This window comes from Osmerus eperlanus, chromosome 28 (genome assembly GCF_963692335.1).
Source record: "Osmerus eperlanus chromosome 28, fOsmEpe2.1, whole genome shotgun sequence".
NCBI classification, from domain to species: Eukaryota; Metazoa; Chordata; class Actinopteri; order Osmeriformes; family Osmeridae; genus Osmerus; species Osmerus eperlanus.
Genome location: NC_085045.1, coordinates 7428074 through 7446100, shown reverse-complemented (window position 1 = coordinate 7446100; position 18027 = coordinate 7428074). Strand labels below are relative to the sequence as shown.

Genomic DNA, 18027 nt, shown 5'->3' with positions numbered 1-18027 from the left:
GGAGGGAGGGGAGAGAGGAAGGGAGGGATGTTGATCTTTCCCATTTGCTGCTGTTCTGCGACACTCGGGACGGCTCTCAAATTCTATGAATAATTCACCAAGCTTAGAGTTTTAATGTGCCTCTAAAATTCACGTGGCCTAGGTTTCATGTTTGAGTACCCGTAGATAAACAGCCCGGGTGCAGGAAGAGTAGGTGGAGAGTTAGCAGTCAGGGTAGGTCAACCTGAGGCTGCAGCCGGTGATTCACAGTGGAGTGGAGGACACCAGAGATGCAAGCTCAAGGGGTCATGTGACTTCATTTATGGCATTGTGATCTCTGATGGTTTTACAACCTTTGAGGGAATTCAACACTTGGTCTTGGTGAGAGGTGGCCAGGCCCGTAACGGAAACACATGAGGCCCCCCGCAGAATAAGCCTGAGAGCCTTTTTGTCGTGTGAATCTTGTAGAAAGCAATGACTGTACGTTTTACACGATCATAATATGTATATAACTGAAATACAATGACTTATTGTAACTTTGATTATGTTTTTTGTATGTTTAAATAGTCAAACGCAATCGCTGCAACTGCACGATACTACTGTCGCATACGTTATCATGTTTGCTAATAATGTCAGCTATGTAGGCTAATATATTTTATAATTAAGCACTTTTTCTACTTTCTCTTTTTTTGTAGTTTCACTCCATTTCAATGTTGTCAGCTTGATAGGAAGTCAATAAAGGAGCAAGGCTAATTTTCCTGGCTCTTGGAAAGGAGTCTCTGTTAGCGCTAGGAAGCACAACACAGACAGAGCAGTACAGCTGTCAAAGTATAGGCTAACGTTAGCTACGTGGTACAGTAATGTTAGCTATAGCAAACAGTACAATACCTGTCTCTTCTGGCAGATGAGTGCATCCTTCACCGGCTGGTTGAAAAAGACATTTGTAATTTTGGGAAGTTTGGCATTTAATTCAGAAATTTTCTGTTTTGAATGCCGCTTTTGGGCACCGCTTTTAAATGTGCGTTTCATTTTTCCTACGCTACGCTACAGTTAGCTACCTATTTGCAGCGGGCTCGCCGGTCTGTGTGACCATCTGACCTACTTCGTCATGTCACTTACCTAGCTAACAAAGAAAGCACAATTAAATATACTTTCCTTTATTTTTATATCAACTCTGGAAACACAGACAAGAAAATAAGACATCTCATGTAATTCAAATTGGATAAAACATTTTTTTTAAACGGGGGGCCTGCCACGCGGGGCCCCCCATCCCTGCGAGGCCCCCCCGCGGTGCGGGGGCTGCGGGGGTAATCTTTATGGGCCTGGAGGTGGCTACCTTAGCTACAGTGTAATCTAAAGGTAAAATAGGTAGGATTTTTTTCAGTAAACAAAAGCAAACTGTTGCCCCTGTAAACATGTTGTGCAAGCTATGGAGGTTATGTGAGAGTTGTTTAGTAACACAAACACCTCAGTGTCGGTGGAACGTCAAGTTTTTGGAGCATGTCGCTACTTTCCAGCAATTTCTGTTCAACCAATCCTGATCCAACCAATCACCTTCATCAAGGCGTGCCTTGCTCTTTGGTTTATTTTCTGAAACCAGTCAATCAAACTCAAGTTGGAAGAAAGCACTGGGGGTACAGACACAAATTTGGGGGCTCTGTTTCTCACGTTTGCATTGGCTTTTTAAAACCCTTAGATGCGTGAGTTCTAAATATTTCCGACGCTCCCACCAGAGCAAAGAGTATAGAAGCACCAATAATAATATTAATAAAAAAGTCTATACAGGCTAAGTTCTTTGAACAGACTGAGTTTTTTTTCCCAAAACGGAAGCTAGCCAGCTTTAGTTAGCTTCCGTTACCTAGCAACCTAGCACAATACTCGTACTACATGCTAGTGTTACTTGTTTCCTCATTGTACATTTTGAAGCCATACTATAGCGTTTGTTTTTGGAGATCGGAATATACGTTACGCTGTCTTCGCATTCGAACGATCACATGCTACTTACGCTACGCTACGTTACGCTACTCTTTAATGGGTTAACGTTTAATTTAAGCTTCAGAGTTATTCATCTTAAACGTACAATACAAGTTCATTATAAGCAAACTTTGTAGGTATTAAAAAACCTGGCTCAACACTTAAATCAATGAACATCCCTCATAAAGAGTCTAGGAATGTCTGTTATCTACTTATTCAGTCCATCCCAGAACGGTTTTCCAGCCCTTTGTCCGGACTGCTGTTGCGTGTCCTCCTTTTCGCCCTTTTGTCTTCCTTTTAGACCCTTCCTGCCCACCATCGCAATGTAGCACTCGTGTTGGATTTCAGATGCCAAAAAGAATGACCTCCTTCAAACCTACGTGGAGTTCAGAACTCCACTTAGCCACTAAGAGCAGCAAAGATCAATATCGTGCCTTCTGTAAGCTATGTCGCATTGACAAAGGGTAGGACTAATTTAAGAGACTGATCAATCTCCATCCCTAGGAGTCCTTACACATATTCAGCATTAGTAAATGTGCATCCTGTTACATGATACTTCATGGTATGTTTGACCTACAGATGTCTTGTGCTGCATGGACAAATGAAACATCGTCGTGGAACTGACCTTTTTGAGTTGGTTTGGCCCCTTAATCAACAATCATCCATCAATACAAGGGATTGGGTCCCATGAATTCAGGCATTGATTGGGGGTATATTGATCTTCTTCCAGACTTGCATCAGTTTATTAGATGGGAGTTCGAACATGAAAGTAGGCTCATTTACGGAACCTGTAATGATTTTATACTGTAGTAAACACTGGCGGGTTGCTGGCTTTATGCGTAGAGGCTGACTGATCAATGATCATCGCAGTGACTGACTACCAACATAGTTCAGTGTGGAAGGTAGCTACATTTACAGCAACAAAAACCTGCCTGCTGTTCATAAAAACTAATGTCTCCAATATGATTTAATACCACAGGAAATGCTTACTTTAGTTTTCCAGTCCTGGGTGTGCAGTCATCACTATTGCATCGTTGGTGCACTGTGATTAGCTTAAAATTAACCAGTTTAAGTCTGGTTTTACAACCCATGGCCAGAAGCAGGAGGCAGTTGGTTAATGGTTGTATGCTAATGTCCACTCTATATTCATAGATATTCTCCCCACAGTAGTAGCATTGGGAATAAAGACAATCATATATAGCGCGTCACATTTGCTAAAACTCAATTTTAAGAAGTGTGAATGAGCTTGTCTCTGTGGTTTCATTCTATTTCAATATGCCCATATCACAGTACCTCACAGAAGATACATTGGTCAAAATAATTCATTTTCACAAGACTCTCAAATATGTAAGCATTGCAAATAATTAAAAGGTACTCCTACTCCAGATCATTGATTATTATAATATATCAATATTTCACAGGTTACATTTTGATAGTAGGAATAGAAGAAGATACATAAGGCCTCTTGCTGGGTCTTTATTGCAAATGATAATGTTCGTAACTAACCTGCAGGGTAATATAAAAATAGAATATAAGGGACACAACTTTGATGGATATGTATGACAAGCCTAGGCTAGGAAATGTTGGGAATCTCGAAATGTTACCACATTTGAATGAAGAGCTAAGATAATGAGCTCTCCCCCTTTGAATCTTGATGATGTCTTCATGTTTGGAAAGCACTCAGAGCCTTTCGCTGAATACCTTCACCTGCTCTGCATGCAGCCCCTCTACCACTGAGTTGTACCTCACCGCCTAACACCTTATGCAAGATTAACCACGGTCTAATCATGGTCAACAGCCTGTGAAATGACAGCCTTGAACGGGAAATGTTTCTAGAATGTCTGTTTGTGTTAGCCTGCATTCCTGTCTGCCTGCCAGTCTCACTTTGTTTGTCTACCCGCCTGTCTATCTGCATGTTTAGACAGATAGAAAGAGAGACAGGCAGGCAGACACACAGACAGACAAACAGACAAGCATGCACATTTAGCTGCACAGAACATACAAACTGTGCGTATGTACAGGCAGACAGAAAAACAACAACCTTGTACCCCGGTCACGCTGCATCAAGCCAGGAGGTGGGGACACTGCAGTTCCACTGTGCAGCAGGGCTTTTATGGAGCTCGTCGTTAATCTAATTACCTCAGTGAAATATGCAAGAGATGCCTCCCCCCTCACTCATAAATAAATACCTAGCTAGATAAGCTGTTCCCCCCAAATAAACTATAAACACTGGTTATGCTCTACAGCCTTGTGAGTGATACAAACATGACAATTATCCCTCTTAACCTCCAGAGGCTCTGCACCACATTGGATTGAGATTGAGAAGCAAAGTGATGGAAAGGAGGATAAAGGAGATGTGTAGCTAGGCCCAATATCTGAACCTTTGAATAAGCCCATCATCCTCCTCTTGTCCTCTCTTCGATCCTCCTCGCCTCTGCTATCCTCCTTTCCTCTCTTCCTATCTTCTCTCTTCTATTCTCTACTCTGTTCTCCTTTCTACTACTCTCTCCTCTTCTACTCCTCTCCTCTTTTCGTCTCCTCTCCTCCTTTTCTCTCCACTGCTATCTTCCTCTCCCCTCCTCTCCTTTCCCCTCTCCTCCTCTCCTTTCCTTTCCTCTCATCTCACCTCCTCTCCTCTCCCCTTTTCTCCTCTCCCCTCCTCTCCTCTCCCCTCCTCTCCTCTCCCCTTCTCTCCTCTCCCCTCCTCTCCTCTCCCCTTCTCTCCTCTCCCCTCCTCTCCTCTCCCCTTCTCTCCTCTCCTCTCCCCTTCTCTCCTCTCCCCTCCTCTCCTCTCCCCTTCTCTCCTCTCCCCTTCTCTCCTCTCCCCTCCTCTCCTCTCCCCTTCTCTCCTCTCCTCTCCCCTTCTCTCCTCTCCCCTTCTCTCCTCTCCTCTCCCCTTCTCTCCTCTCTCGACTCCCAAAAGTCAGCTTTGCGTCTCCCTCCTGCTGAGGGTCTAATTGGAGATCAGGATGCACCCAGAGGGAGGCGGAGTCACAGCGGCGTCTGGCCCATCTCCTTTCTCACATTACTCTCCCCAGGCCCTCGGCGCATCTCCGTAACCATGGTGATGCTCCTTACCTGACTAATGACTATTCATCGGCGGATGGCTTGATTGGTCAGATAATCTGAGTGTGTTCAGTTTTCATTGGCCTGTACCCACACTTTCCTTCAGACCCCTGGGGTGTCCCTTCTTAGATTCTGTTGGGTTTTCTCTTTTTTTCCTCTTTTGCTCATTTCTGTACTTCGCCTCTCGTCTCTCATTGTTTGTTCCCAAGCATAATCCCTCTCTTTTTTCCAATATCTTTCTCCCTTCTCTTCCTCTTGATTCATCTTAACTTTGTGTCGTCTCGCCATCTTATTCCTCCAACACCTCTCCCTCCCTGCCTCCCTCCCTCCGATGCCCCTTCCGCTCTCACCCCTTTCTGAACCTAATAAAACAAGAATCTTTTGCACATTTTGCTTGAGGTGACAAATTGTCATGTTTATTCTTAAAGCCAATTCCACGCAGCTAACTCCGTTTCGATCCATTATTTAAAGGTGATTCATTTACTATTCATGAGGTGATCAGCGTCACTAAACATAGAGCCCCAGTCCCATTAGGTATGGCAAACTCTTACTTAGACAGCAGCTTGAACTGATGACTAATGGTATTCTTACAAAGAAAATCATGACTTTTCCAGAGGTGGAAATTGCTGTGACTGGTGCCTCAGACTAAAATAGAAACACATTTACATTTCTCTACCACTTTACAGTTGTGTGCAAAGCACCCCGAGGAGTCATATCACAACTTAAGGTGCAACATTCTAACTGACAGGATTTATCATGTATGTTGGGCTAGAGTGCATTCAGACAGGATTAGCCTAGTGGCCCTTATACGAATGAAGAAATTAAGAAAAAGTCTGTCATGATTTTACTGAGAAAACAGATCATTGTTGTGTTTAGCTTCATAGCTGGGAGGTAACAGCAAGTGTGCCATGCTAAGCATGCTCATCTGTGTGTGTGCATGTGCTGATATGTGTGCTTCTGTCTGTGCTTCATTGTGCTTATGTATGTGCTTGTGTTTGTACTGTGTGTGTTCACATGTGTGAGGTTCTGTCAATCCCCCACTCTTCCGTGCAGCTTACCTGATAATCAGGTATACCTAAGATCAAATATAGCTTCCTTGAATTTAAATCGATCCACTCCACCATCAGTGTGCACTGAGTAGCCTGTTTCTAGGCCACTGACCTGAATTAACTCCTCCCCTCACTGCTCTCCTCTCCCCCTTTCTGTAACCTCCCCTCTGGCAATTGAACCCAAGGTCACAACAGCACCGCATTATCCATCCCTTCCCATGTACGCATTGCATCTTTCTCCAGATTTCCCGCATTGTCTAGTTCTAATGAGATAGCTTCTGCTCTAACCCTCTCCGAGCCCCTTGTGTCTGTGTCGGTTTCGCTTGTTGGATTTGCACACGTCAGTAGAGTAAATCAAAGGCATGCAGGCAGGCAGATGATGGACAACTTGAGCAACACATGACAGCCAAACAAATCAGTGTGTGTGTGTGTGTGTGTGTGTGTGTGCGTGTCTGTGTGTTTAGTGTTGTTCTGTTAGCTCAGAAGAAATTGAAAATTGAAAAAGCTTCCAGCTACATTTCCTTTCCAGTGCATGTAAAGTCCATTTTGTGCTCTTTTATTTACCATGGCAGGGTATGGGTTTGGAAACCATGAACAAGGAACCGCAAAGGCTCAGGTGTACCTGATAACTCTCCTGAGTCTAACGCTAAAGAAGTTGGAATTTTGCTCACACAATAATTGTGTCGGTGAAGTCGGTGAGACAGACCCAACCATGCAAGGTGGAATAATTACATAATTGAGTAAGTGGCTGGTGCCTAGAACTAATCATGTCCGCAGAGGTGCAAACGGAAGTTGTGTGAAAATAAGTGAGGAACTATGCAAAGATTTAGACAACCTATAATCCCAAGGTTGAGATTGAAGTTCCCCAATGTTGAGTTTCAAAAAGGACGTGGTTTTCAGAGACACTCAACGTCTCTCACGGATTGATGCATCGAGAACCACGTCCAAGGATCTTAACAGTAACAGTGGCTGTCAGTGCATTTCAGTCCGGGGTCTCAACACTTGAGCAATGCAAAGCCAGGTTCATTGAACTACATAAGGGGCTATTTGGGTGGAGCAGCACTACTGTAATGGGCCCATCTTCCTCCCCGGCATCTGTCCTCCCCACACCTCCAGACATGGGTGCCGCTGAGATTTTTGGGCCCTATGAAGAGACACCTACTCCATGGCAGACTTCGCAGAATCTACACAAACGTACCTGAGGTGGCAGCTGCGTTAGAAAAGAGCAGGAGGATGGTCGAGCCCTTGAACTCTCCCCTACATGACAAACAGTCCCAGCAATTCAAATGATGGACTGCATCTATAACGTCAGTGAAATAGCAAGATGTGATGGTTTATTTATTTGTTTATATTGTTAATAACCTTCCCCTCTGTCTCTACTTTTCTTTTTTTGTCTTGCCAGAAATAGTAAAAGGCATTTTGGTGTTTAAGAACTTTACATTCTGTCATGTTATACACATTCCAGTCAACTAAGAGAGTGATTTATTATAAACATCCATCATTATAACGGGAGTTCAGAACATTTCTCATGTTGTGTTCTACTAGATTCATGATTCATGATTCTTTTGCTCTCCATCAACTGATTCTCTCATTCTTTCTTGTGATATGGGAAGCAAGAAGGAGGCGAAATAAAGAAAGTAATTAGTTGTCAAGCCAAGCAGCCTAATGGCCTGTCACTACCATGTGCTCAGAGAAGTGTTCTCTTTCAGGTTTCAGGTGAAGATGACATCCACTACCGTTGCGGAAACTAAAACAGATGCGTGAGTGTGTGTGTGAGTGTGTGCATTTGCGCGTGTGTGTGTGTGTTTGCATGTGTGGTGTATTTGTGTGTGTGTGTTTGCGTGTGTGATGCTACTCACGCTGTCCTTTTGGCTGTCGTCCTCGGCCAGGGCATTCTTTTGCATGGTGGGTGTGGCCAGAGCAGAACCGAGGCCGGACTAGGCCGGACGTCAGCAGGCCACAGCGGCCTGTGAGGGAGAAACAGGACACATCAGGAAACACACCTGACTACCTACATTTACATGTAGTCATTTAGCAGACTTACAGTAAGTACAGGGACATTCCTCCCGAGGCAAGTAGGGTGAAGTGCCTTGCCCAAGGACACAATGTCATTTTTCACGGCCTGGAATCGAACCGGCAACCTTCTGATTAATAGCCCGATTCCCTAACCGCTCAGCCATCTGACCCCCACTACCTGCTTATAACTGTGTTTATAACTGTGTTTGTTATGTTTGAATAGTGTCTGTTTTTCAGGTTTAAATGTTCTGATTACCAGCATTATCAAGAGCAGATCTGAAATTATTTTGACAAATTTTTCTGAACTTATTGTTAGGTAAAGTCTAAACTGAAGTAAAAATGTAACCAAACCAAACATGCAAATTTGAATCTCTATGTTTGTAATTATATTCTCTAGCCTCAAAGGCTTTTTTCTCTAAAAGTTTGTAAACTAGAGAAATCGGGTTTGCAAATAGATTCACGGAAGACACATACTCTGAACTCTGTGTTCAGAGATTTGCTCCACTGCCTAAAGATGAAACTTTTATGATTGTGTACCATCCCTCTAAGTGAACAGTAACCTAGAAGTTGACATTGTTTTCTGAAGACAAATAGTTTGATGGAGGCACATAGTTGTCTATTAGTATGTTTGGGATGTGCTACAGCAGGGACGTGCACAGGAATTTCGAAGGGCAGTTGCTCTGGCCTCAAAAATGCCCATTTTTTTTTTACAATATAGTCGTAAAACGTTTTGCAAATCAATTCCCACTTTGCACTTGGAAGGGGTAGAGTGTGGAAAAATACAGAATTTTCACAATAGAACCAAAACATTTCTCAAAATAATGTATCATAATAAAATTTCCAAGGTTCCTGCTAGCCATTGTGTTTCACAAGCGGCAAAGAGTAAAGAGTGTGACAAAAACAGGAGACGTGCAGGCAGGCAGAGAGACAAACAGGGAGAAGAAGAGAATGAAGGCACACAGAAAACCTTTTCTTTCATTTTTACCAGTTTTCACCAACACACACACTTTCATTACCCCAGAAACAGCTCTCACATAAAATAAATGTATGGGGCAACAATGTATTCATTCTTTTCAAGTTCTTCACAGAAAAACGAGCAAAGCCTATTAATAAACAATTAATTTCATCTTTCTTCTTGTAGTAAACCTTGAAAATGAGTACCACAAACACGATCACCACACAAGGGGTAATTTCTCAAAACATTGATGGTTCAGGCAGGAGGAGTCAGTATAGTATGTACTTGATACTTTATTTCACACGGTACAACACATGATTGTAACACTGATTTGGCATTATGGTTCTGCTTGCATCGGCTCCCTGCCGCACCCAACGGAGACACCGTCTCGACCTCCGAGCAGAGAGCATCGACGCATTACCCCTACGACAGGAAACATAACCAAGGGTGGAGGCCGGGGAGGCGGAGGCAGCAGATTAAACAGAAGCAACCTGTGTCGCACTAAGCGATGCAGAGGGCAGCGATATCCTGATTAAATAGCCCGCCCTGCTAAGAGGGTGTGCCCCTAATGCGTGAAACGACGCGCTGCTAGTGAGGCTCTGCTTGTGAGGCGCTATGTCTCGCGTCCCTCTGCATGAACCAGCTCCGCTTGATTGTTTTCAGACAATCATTTCTGCTTCCTTTAGTACTGTGGCACTGAATAACCAATGCAGACGCTTCTGTTTGAAGATGGCCAAGGTGAAAATGTATTTTGGCAAGTATTGTATTTACAGGTATGCTAAAGAAGATTGTATAGTTTTCAAAGAATGCCAGGTATAGAAATACAACATATTTCTACTAGCATCATCCAAAGGAATTTTTGGACCACATGAAAATATGTTCTGCTGGGCCAGACATGTATTTTGATCCATAGAATCCGTGTAAGCCCCGTCCATCCAGACTTTTAGAATCTCACCAGGTCCCTTGACGCCTCACACGATATCTCTGCACACACCCTACGTGAAACACAACAACAACACAGCTCCTGTCCTTTTCTCTCCCTCTTCTTTCTCTTTTCCTGTCAACCCCTCCCCTTCCCCTTCTTCCCTCTATCCAGAACACCCCTGTCTCTCCCTCACTCCCTCCCTTTTCCCCATTCCATCTCCCTATCTCTGCCCCTGGTCCACTAGCCCTTATTAACTGTGGAGGTTCTTCTTTGAAGAGACCTGACCCACCACACCCGACAGGCATTAGCCACCTCTGCAGTCCTCTGGTGTCCACCACCTACACTAAATACATCTGGAGCAACAGCACAGCCAGGTAATTACCACTGAACCCTCTGGACGCCGCTCATCGATTAGAACCAGAGGCGAGGAGAGAGAGAGACAGAGAGAGAGAGAGAGAGAGAGAGAGAGAGTCGCCACGCAATTCCAGCTCCTGGGGAACTGTGTGGGTCCATAAACACAACCCTCATCCATGGTTGTCTCATTCTCACCTATACACACTGCATGTGATTCAGCTCTCACCTGCACACAAGCAATCATCATACTTACAAACACACACCACAGACACACACACACGCACGCAGGCGTTTCATGCCTCCCTCCATTGTCTGCTCTCCCGCACGCAGCTAGCCCTTCCTCGTCTGGCCTGGCTCACGAGGGAGGTGGATGAGTCTGGATGAGTCGGGGGTTCACCTCCCCCAGGGCCTGCAGGCTCAGAGCAGGAACAGCAGAGGAGGAAATGAGACGATGTGACAGTGGTTGATTTGATTGTGGGTCGATGAGTAAATGTTGTTGCCTGTTATTTCCTTTGTTTGTGGCATTCTAAACTCTGGGCGTCGTTGCACACACACACACACACACACACACAGGTATTGATTTATTTTGTACATCTCCGATGCATAGACGTCTAGTACTGTAACCTGAGTATGACAGACTAAGCTACCGTAGAAGACACAGAGAGTTACCAAGTGTTTGTTTATCCCACCGGAGTGATTACACATTGATTTGTTGTATTTTTGACAGCCTTTTTCAATAGCTCGGCAGCGTAATCAAGGATGCAGCATTTTTGCAATTCAACCTTTTTCACTCTTCATTGACCTTGAAAGTAGTGCTGGAGACTTCTCAGTCGTCTAGAGGACCAGACTCGGATGAATTAAGCATGAGGAATGCTTCAACACAAACAGCTGTGTGACATGGCACCTTTAAAATGGTAATTCCTTGAAAAGAAAGAGAATGAAAATGATTTGTTTCACTGTCAGTCTCTTTCTCACTCCTTTTCTCTCTCTATCCCTCTCTCACCCTCTCTCTCTTAATTGTTACGGAAGGCAACGAGGATAAAAGCATTTTACACATGCAAATTATCAATTAAAATCTCAAGTGACTGATCAGGTGTTCTGCTGCAGATTTTAAGCAGTGCCACAGTACTGGAAGCCTGCAGATTAAAATGAGGTGTAGAATGGGTGACAATTATGTTACTGTAAAATGTATGCATGTTTTATCCGGCAACACACATACATGTGCACACACACATAAATGTTTCATGCACTTCATGCATGGCTTGACAGGCAAACAAAGCTCATGGCACCAGTAAGTGCTTTAACAGGTAGGCTGTTGTGTAAACCAGCCGATAGCACTGCAATACACATATAGAGTCCTATCATGTCCTGTAGACCTGCCATATGACTGGATCACCTTTGTGAATTCAATAACTTATTATGACAACCTGCCATCAACTCTAAGTTGCCACTCTGTCAGGCAGAGACTGTCTCTACCGGGGTGGAAGAACATTAACAATGGAACAGAAACCCAGGTGGTCTGTGTGTGTGTGCATGCGCGTGTGCATGTGTGTGTTTGTGCCTGTGTGCATGAGCGTGAGTACGTGTACACTTGTGTGTGTCTTTGTGTGTGCATGTGTTTTGGGGATGAGAATAAGCAGTCTCGTCAACAGGGGGTTGATTCGTCAGGTCTAGTGTTAGCTGTTTTGAGTGACTCATCAGTTTTTTCCTACTGTGTCTGAAACAGAGCGAGAGGGAGAGAGAGGGGGGCACATATGGTTTAGGCCCTCTTCTGGAGGATAGACAGAGCAGGATATCTTATCTTACTTCTCCCGTTGCTCCGGCTGTTCTTTGATACATCCTCCGTTACCTTTTCCATTAACTTCCTGTCATCTTTCGGAGAGGAATGGGAGCACGCCGCAATCATATTAGCCGTGTGGACATAAATGTGCGGAGATGTGTGTTCCTTAGCAAGAGAAATGTCAGGGTGTAATACGCCTCATGCCAGAAGAACCGAAGGATGATAACTCGCACATTTCATTCCCCTTTTGATAAACTCAATCTTCTGCTCTTGCTTTATTGAATCACGGCTCAACATCACAGTCACAGAATTGTCCCCGATAAGACAGCTTTCTTCTCGCCGCTATGCTATAGAAACAAACCAGCAAAAATGCTAAATACTTGTGCTGACCCATCCTGTAGCCTACTTTTTTGGGGGAAATGAAGGATTCTGAAAGAAAGGTGACATTTGATCAATTGATGTAATCTCAAGTAAGACAGAGTTATGTGACAGTGATTCAGTGGAAGTATTAATGACAGGCCCCAAGCTAACTGGTGTTGTTAGAATGGGTAGGCCTGAGATGAATTGCTACCCTCTCAGAGAATACTGTTTCCCTCTGAACGTTAAAATCTTTAAAGCATTGATTAGGTCATTCAGCCAGTTTGATCATTGATTACACTGCCAAGACCCCTGGTATTCTGACCATCAATATTGTCAAGAATTTCAAAGACAAAGGATGAATAAATAAAAGGAAAGAAATGAGCTGACTCCATCTTTTTCCAGCTCCCCCACTCACTCACTCTTTTACTCTCATACTACGGCTGGCTGCCACATCCCTACAGTGCCTCCTGGTGGTAGCATCAGGGGAATGTCCCTGTACTTAGTAAGTACAGGGACATTCCCCTCGAGGCAAGTAGGGTGAAGTGCCTTGCCCAAGGACACATCTGATCCCCGATATTACCAATGGTTTACTGTGTAATACAAACCTGCTCACAAGTTGAGGGTTTACAGTGTAGTAAATGCTCATCACAGAAAACAGACATTGTTTCCCCAAATACTTAATTTAACACAGAAACATTTGTATATATGTATCTAAAGTGAAAGTGTCTCTCCATCCATCCATCCATCCATCATCTTCCGCTTTTCCGGGGGTCGGGTCGCGGTAATTTAACACAGAAACATTTGTATATATGTATCTAAAGTGAAAGTGTCTCTCCATCCATCCATCCATCCATCATCTTCCGCTTTTCCGGGGGTCGGGTCGCGGGGGCAGCAACCTAAGCAGGGAGGCCCAGACTTCCCTCTCCCCGGCCACTTCCACCAGCTCTTCCTGGGGGACCCCGAGGCGTTCCCAGGCCAGCCGAGAGACATAGTCCCTCCAGCGTGTCCTGGGTCTTCCCCGGGGCCTCTTCCCAGTGGGATGTGCCCAGAACACCTCACCAGGGAGGCGTCCAGGAGGCATCCTTATCAGATGCCCGAGCCACCTCAACTGGCCCTTCTTGACGCGAAAGTGTCTCTTCTTGAGACAAAGGTAATGGTTTGTGTTGGTTTACATCAGGCTGGTACTGTTCTTTTCTCTCTGGCAGACTCTGGACTGTAAAAGTCCTTTCCTACCACCCAAACATCACTTACGGTAAATCAGGGGCCGTATTCACAAAACCTTTTATCTTACTACGAGTTCTGCTAAATAGCAGTAAAAGTTCTTCTCTAGGAGTTTCCTCCTAAAACATATTCACAATGCTGCTGAGACCAACTTTTACGAAGGAATAGGGAGAAATCTTAAGCTAAGACAAAGGGTGGGGTTAACCTTTTTGCTATGGATGATGTCAACAAGCTTACTAATTATGCCCACTGTGGCTAATAGGGGATGGATCTCTGTCAATGATTTCATCATAGAACGAGGTATTATGTTGCGAAGTTTTTAAATGTCTTTATTGCCTTATTCAATTGTAGGTTTAGTGTCACTAATTAAACAAGTGTATGTTTTGTTAATTGTCAGCCTCTTACATGTGCATCTCGTAAAAAATAGTTAATATTATGAATAAAGGCAGCCGTATGAATTATCGATGTGGGGTCTGCACTGCAGGATAGCATATTGTTTTATGCAATGTTATGTTCTACTGACTGACGGATGGCTGAGATATACCTAGTTCGTCTGCGCTGCATAGCTGTATTTCCCCTGTGACCAAGTAGAGTAGAGTTTGCAACCTTGATCTCCGTTGTTACTGGGTTGTTTCTACAAGTGACTGCATCTCTGATAACAATCATAATACCTTACGATACCTTTTCAATAGCTCAATATCACAACTTTTTTCTAAAATGTTTACGTTCCGAGGCAGATTGCCAGCAACAGATATTTTAGAATTGATTGTTATTTGGTTTTAGTGGCTTAGGATTCCTCTTGACTACCCCTAACTTTTCACAGATTTAGGAGCTGGTTTTAGCGCTAAAACGCTAAAACCAGTGAAATAGTGAAATAGAGTAAAAGATTTGGAGATTGGAGTCCTAAAATATGGGCTGACACGCCTATTGTTTTGAGAGTTTCTCCTAAATCGGAGTTAGGAGAAACTTTTAGCCTTAAAATGTTTCGCCCCCCCCCCCCCCCCCGCTCTTGCGACCCTGCTCTAAGACAACATGCACACTCACAGGCGTGTAAACACAAACACGCATGTACACCCACACACATCCACACACACATAAATACAGTACATTCACATGAACACAAACAAACCCATGCACACCAAATGATTGTCCAGACGGACCAGGTTCTGAGTAGGGCTGATGGCTAGCTATTACAGTAACTTTGACTTTACAACTGTTCTCCTAGCTTTTCTCATACCTTTGAACATTCTCAAATACTTTGGGTATTTCAGTGCATATGACTTCTGCCATGACTTATACTCATGATGATACACATGATATGCTCTTTAAATCATCTTGAACCAATTTCACAGCAAATAATGATAAGCAAAACAATATACAAAATATATTCATTTGATTGCTGCAATGGATATTATCATTTTATTTGCCCGACAGATTTTTTTCTCAGCAGGTATTTACCAACTAACTTGGTTTTATTTTTGCTTTTCATGCAGGGAAATTAAAGACATCAAATCTGAGAGCAGCTTTAATTGGATTTTGCCCAGCTCTACGCTCCTAAAAGCACATTACATTAAACTGTCTCACAAACTCCCAATACTGAAATTCTTTCATAAAAATACTAAATCTATACAGCCTTAATCACAAACCTTCTATTTACACTCCTTCGAATAAGGCAGGCAGGCAGATTCATACAGACACAAACATACATACATCAAACCACAGAAGAGGCTAATCTATTTATGCTTTTTAATTTAGCTCCTGTCAGCCCTTTAGGCTCAGCCTGAATAATGTGACACACCTAGGCATCCATCTCCATCAAACTAGAAGAATGAATCAATCTGCGCAGCGAGGGATTTTGAGTGCCGTACTATTGGACAAAGACTGATGTCTGCAGCCAGGGAAACACAACGTATTTCACTCAGGCTATTATTTTCTCAGACTGCAGTAAATACAATAATAAATCAGGTACATCAGGTTACCTTTGAAGAGGAGTGTCAGCCCACTGCCAGTAGGGGAGCATTGACACCAGAGTGAGGAGAACTGACCTGAGATGCACACTGTTTCAGTCAAGTGACCTCCATTTCATCTCTGAATCCAGTTTAAATCAAGCTGGAAGGCTGTAGTTAAAAAGACTGAGCAAGATTTGCTCATACTGAAAAAAGATGCCAATAGACTACATGCAACACGGTGAAGACAACAAAATGTCCTGGGGAATTAAAATACACTATCAGCAGACATGACAAAATGGCCAAAGACATGTCATAATCCCTATGGTGTGTAAATATGTAAATAGCCTGGACCAATATACAGTATAAACTGCAGCATTCCAGGTGTATTTGACTAAAGCAAAATTAAGATGTACTACCATACATAACCAGTAGATGAGGTAAAAGAGCCACTTCAGTTAAAGGGTTTGGACAAGTCAATTTCATTAGCACATTGAAAGTGTTAGCCAAAGCTCTGTAAAATTATCCTTGGCAGCACAAGGAACCAAAATAACCAACAATTATCACAAAGGTACACACAGAGACACATAGAGGACAACAGTGCTGCACTTACACTGTGTCATAGGCTAGGTAGAATAAGTCTTTACATACGATTTACGTAAAAACATCAGTGGTAGTAGAGGATCTAACATGGAGCGGAAGACTATTCCAGAGCCTTCAGGCTGCAACTGAGAAGGCGAGATCACCCATAGATTTCAAACGGGATTAGGGAACAGAAACAAGCAGACTATTTGAAGACCCAAAAGGCCTAAAGGTCTTCTACCAAAAAACAAGGTTGGGCGACAAGCCATGCAATCCCTTGTAAACAAACAAACACAATCATTGTATTGAACTGAAGTACATGGGACATTGCAGGACAAAATCCTGTCTCTCTTCTGGCTTCACAGTCAAGCCAAGCAGCAGCATTTTTGCTCTGTCAAAGGGAAGACTGAAAGTCCCATGATTTAACGTAGTCTAGCCTTCATGAAGCAAAGGCATGCAGTCTCCAGATTCTTTAATGACACGATTGATTTAAGTTATCCTGCGGCCCAGGTTTGGAAACAGCTACCTTTGACACAATGACTATGTTCATCAAATTTAAAGACTGAGTTCAAGATGGCACCAAAATGTCTTGACTGTGTGTGCAAGTTATGGGAGATTGATGCCAGGTGCTTGGTTATACTGGTAGTGGTAAGTGGGAACCAAAAACGAAGATTTCGAAACTGAGGCTCATTAAGTTGGAGAGAGTTAGCAGGCAACCAACTTTGGATGTCCTTGAGACCCACCAACAGACAGAGCTGAAGGCAGAACGATGACATGGTTTTAGTGTGAGCCTTCCTGGTTCAGTGCTGGGGGAGCAGGGCCACACACATCTGCATGCACACACACACACACACACACACACACACACACACACACACACACTTGTTGCAGGGAACTACACTGACATCTTCATAAGGGCCTTGGCTGGATGTCAGTTTTGGACAGTTTGGTGGTCATTATATTCCTTCTTATGATCGTTTGAGCATTTTTTGCACAAGAGACAGGGCCATTAAAAACATTGTTATGCATTGTTATGAGTCCGACAAACAAGGACACGTGATTTAATAGAATCAACTGTTGATTAGGGTTATAGTGTATGACGAATCATAACAACAGACATTGTATGATTTCTAAATGCTTTTATGCTTCCAGAAATCATACTAGGACCACCTCCTCAACCCATCTTCACACACACACACACCTATGCACACACACTAAAACACACACAGATACATAAACACACGCACACACAGACACACACACACCTATACACACACTAAAACAAACACACAAACACACACAGACACACACAAGCAAACCTCCAGACAGCCCGCCCTGGGGCATTAGGGTGATTTCATACAGGATAGGTGATGACAGTGTTTTCCTCGACGTGAATAGCTTCCTCTCCTATCAGTGTCTCTACTTTGGCAGCTCTCCTGGCAGCAAATCAACACTATGCTACAGCTAATACTCCTGCTGAATTCTGACCACAAAGGTGCAAGAACACAATATATTGTACCAGTATCTAATTTCTACTGGCATAAATACCAATATACACAGCCATTTCTGGGCACAGGCAACCCAGGCACCCCCCAAATATTCCACTCGCCCTCAAATATTTTGGGGCATATCAATCGATATGTGTTTTTGAAGATTGTAAAAATAAATAGCTTCTGCACTTTTACATATTATTTTGTGTTTCTGAAAGTCCAATTTGTGTGTTAATTTGATTTGACCATTACTAACACTTTTTAAGAGGGGAGTGTGTGTGTGTGGGGGGGGGGGTATCTTGCCTAGGGTGCTAGCATATCCAGAAATGG

General features: G+C 43.4%; 1 protein-coding gene across 1 annotated transcript in view; it reads right to left on the bottom strand.

Moving 5' to 3' along the window:
• Positions 1-18027, bottom strand: part of LOC134014923 (cAMP-specific 3',5'-cyclic phosphodiesterase 4D) — a 31028-nt gene that overhangs the window by 6239 nt on the left and 6762 nt on the right. Inside the window, exon 2 of the mRNA XM_062454104.1 lies at positions 7928-8035. Coding sequence (XP_062310088.1) covers positions 7928-7972 — 45 coding nt within the window. The 5' untranslated portion in view covers positions 7973-8035. The remainder of the gene's footprint in view (positions 1-7927; positions 8036-18027) is intronic.